We start from the raw sequence: 3,715 nt of genomic DNA, 5'->3' as shown, positions 1-3,715 counted from the left end.
CTGCTGAATAAAAGAGAGAACGCTCAGCGCCACCAACGCAGACGCTACGAAAGTTCCACGCTCTGCCCAGCCTGACTGGCAGTTGGTGGCGGCTGGTGCAAGCGTATAAAATGCAAAAGGAGAAAGCATAAGTGAAGAAGAGTAGCCGGACCCGTGTCAGTGAAAAAGTGGCATCGTCATGTGACATGAATCACTCAACAGCTCAATAACCCAAACACCGCCCATTGCAGCCGATTTAACTGTGTGAAAATGAAAAGTATTCCATTTCTCATCTGAATAATGAAAAAAAAATTATTTTTAGTAAATTCAAAATAAACAAACAAACAAGCATCATTTAAAAGCACTCTCACGTTGGCATGAGCAAAACGAAAAATATACCATTTCGTCACTCCAAAACCAACGCTATGCATTCTAAAGTTGAACGTAAATAAATGCAACAAATTTTAACCACCGATAATCGGATTAAATTTAAAAAATAAATAAATAAAACCGTAAAAATTTCGAAATTGAAACGCCAACGGAATATCGACAGCTGTCAATAATCGTATAAGATTGACTTGTCACATCCAATTTAATAAAAGTGAGGCAGCTGTCATGCATAAATTTGCCAATGAACGCTGCGCTAAACAGTACTGCAAATTTTTTAATATCAGAAAAAAATAGAAGAGAAATGAAAACAACAGATAATTATTTCAATTTTTAATCATGCTGCTTCTTCATCCAATTCCGAATCCTCAAAATTGTATTCGTCGTTGCTGTTGGAATCGAAATTCATGGCTGCTTCCATTGTGTCGGCCAATTTATTGCATTGGTTTTCTAGAATAATTAATTTGAAAAAAAAACAATTATTGATATTATAAAATTTCAGATTTAAAAGATAATAAATAAAAAATAATTTTTCTTTATTCACCTAATCGTCGCCGTGACTTTTTCTTCTTCTTCAACAGCATTCTCTGCTCTCGACTTTTCTGCCAATTCCCTTCAATCGCCCTCTCTGCAGCAGTCAATGCAGGACCGTCATCTTTTGCCAATGGACGTTTACGCTTTTGCTTGGCTTTAATAATCTAAAATTGTACAACAACAACAACAACGAACAAATTATTATCACTGTTCATGATAAAATTATAGCAATATTACATCCGATTCATCATCAACAACGGTATCAGTTTCCATAGGCACCGCTGAATTATTATTCATAAACATATTGCTATTATTATTATTATTCGAAGCTGATAAAATTGCATCAACAAATGAATTTTCTGGAAAGCCTAAAAAACAAACAGCATTTACAAATTTATCGATTGATAATTAATTAATACAGCGACAGAAAAAAAACAATTATTCACTTACTATTGAGAACAATGCTTTCTTGATCAGTCAGCGCATCGATATCAAATTCCTTCAACATTTCCGTTACTAGTTCACTTTGAACGTAGTCATTTTCGTCTTCACGTACAGGCGGCTCGGAATAATAGCGTATTTTACCCCTGGAAAAAAGCGAATCCCTTCACACACAGGCTCCTCTTACACAACAGAGGTGGATTTTCAAAATTTACCAATTCCAATCAAACAGCAATTTCCTAGCAGCCATCTTCAAATTTGGTATGCCGCCTTTCTTTAGCCGTCCCATCTTTCTCGCAAGCAGATGAAGAAATTCGTCGCTACTTTGAAATTTGGGTAAATTGTACAACAACATCAACTGAAATTAAAAGATTTTAATTAAATAATGCAAAAAAGGTTCTGCTTGTTTCTTTCTTACCTTTTCTCTCGAACATCGTCTCAGAATTGCTTCAACTGGAGTGAATACATCTTGCACCGTTTCAATACGAACAACATTTTTCAACGCCAATTCTGCATCATCGAAAGATGCTTTCTTCGCTAAAATTACTCCAGGAGAGTCGATCAACGTGATATTTTTGTCCAATGCAATTTCTTGTATATTTCTGAAGAAGAACGAACAAAACACATATTAATAAAATAAAGTTTTATTTTCAATAATTACTTGGTAATTCCCGGCTGTGCTCCAACTCTGCAAATTGCTTTCCTTTTCAAACTGTTTATTATACTACTTTTCCCGACATTTGGATAACCTGCAAACAAACTTATACAATTATTTTTTTTAATGCACTAAATATATTCTTCTTACCCACAACGCCAACTTTGATCGACGTTTTCAGATCTTTGTTTCGACAATAATTTGCCAATATATGCATTAAAAAATCACCACCCACCGATTTGCTGGTATTTACCAAAGGTCCCTTTACCCAACCCTATAAACGATTGAATGAATATGAATGTTCATTTAAACATGTACGAAACAAAATCAAAAAAAAATACTGCTAACCAATTTTGAAGATGGCTTCTGCGTGGAAGACTTCATTGCGATTGCTGGAAATTCTTTACGAAGATAGGCCAGCCATTTTTTAATATTTTCTTTTGGTATTAAATCTGAAATTGCAATTCATAATGAACATAACTGTGATAGGTCATTTCTGTAGCAAAGCAAATTTATCTTAAAAATGCTTCACATGTAAATGAAATATCAAATTTAATTTATGGCACCGCTTAAACGGAGTTATAACACTCTGATAACTCTATTCTGGAAGCGCCAAAAAAAGCAGCTACGCAGATAAATATTCATCATCCTTTACCAATTTTATTTAAGACTAAAACCAGCCGTTTTCCATTCTCAACCACCATCTTTTCTATGTCAGAAGAACGACAGCCAAGTGGATCTCGAGCATCCAACACTTCAAGAATTACATCAGCACGTTTGATCACCTAAAAGCAGTATTTATCTAACAATTTAATACTATTAATGCTAAAGTAATGTGACCCTTTTCAAATCGTCTTTAAAGTCGTCGAAACCTTTTACTTTACTCTTAAGAATTTCCTCTTCGAGATTTTTCAATGCAGCAAGTTCCTACAAAAGTAAATATCATTCATAAAACATTCGAACAGTCGAACTATACGACCAACCGAATTTTGAAATTTCAACTGCTTCAACTCTGCTTCATGTACAATAGTTTCCAAATTATTCTTTTTCTGCTCTTCTTTTTCAGCCTTCTTCCTTTCTTCCATCTGAGCAAAATTAGAATCAATAAACAACTTATTACAAACTGGAGTATGATATTACTTGTAACTTATTCTGTTTGACTTCATTCAAAATTTCTTCTTTAAAAGGACAACTATTGGGTATGTGAATAAGAGGTTTAAACTTTAAAGATTTGGGAACGCTTTTCATTTCTTTTTTCTTTTTACGTTCCTCTTTGCGTAATTTTCGATGATGTTCCCTGATCTGCGGTATGAAAATTGAAAGATAATATTCCATCGAAGAATTAAACTAATTACCTTAGCTAGAATTTTGAACTTTCGACGGCATGTCATACGCTTACTCTTCTTTTCTAAACCAAGTAAACTTATTTTTAATCCCAGTCTAAAAATTTACCATTTAATCTTACTCAGAATTAATTTTGCCATCGTTACTGCTATTAGTACAATTAAAATTAAGATGCAACGAAATGAGGAGAACAAACAATATCACATCACTACATGAAACATGGAATACTCGTACGGGAAGTACAGTAACAAAAATTTTTACGTACAAATTTTTGGATTTTTGGTGAAAATTTAATTCCAGAACTCCCCGAAATGAAAAAATATTGTCATTTTATTAAAAAAATTATTCTATGGTGGATTAAAATTTTTTTTTTTT

The 3,715-nt window shown here is 33.4% G+C and overlaps 1 protein-coding gene across 1 annotated transcript; it reads right to left on the bottom strand.

Moving 5' to 3' along the window:
* Positions 1–703: 703 nt before the first annotated feature.
* Tsp_13264 (putative small GTP-binding protein domain protein) lies at positions 704–3,436 on the bottom strand (the record flags this gene model as incomplete). Its single annotated transcript, XM_003370386.1, has 14 exons — positions 704–816; positions 911–1,064; positions 1,138–1,268; positions 1,351–1,487; positions 1,572–1,699; positions 1,760–1,943; positions 2,003–2,090; positions 2,147–2,270; positions 2,345–2,448; positions 2,652–2,781; positions 2,837–2,923; positions 2,968–3,081; positions 3,137–3,298; positions 3,352–3,436. Coding segments are annotated over 14 exons (1,741 nt in total), but the record flags the coding sequence as incomplete, so codon positions are not given.
* Between the last annotated feature and the right edge of the window lie 279 nt (positions 3,437–3,715).

The sequence above is a fragment of the Trichinella spiralis genome (genome assembly GCF_000181795.1).
Source record: "Trichinella spiralis strain ISS 195 chromosome Unknown Scfld820, whole genome shotgun sequence".
Lineage (NCBI taxonomy): Eukaryota > Metazoa > Nematoda > Enoplea > Trichinellida > Trichinellidae > Trichinella > Trichinella spiralis.
Note: the sequence above shows the minus strand (reverse complement) of the source record. Positions and strands in the feature narration are given on the sequence as shown.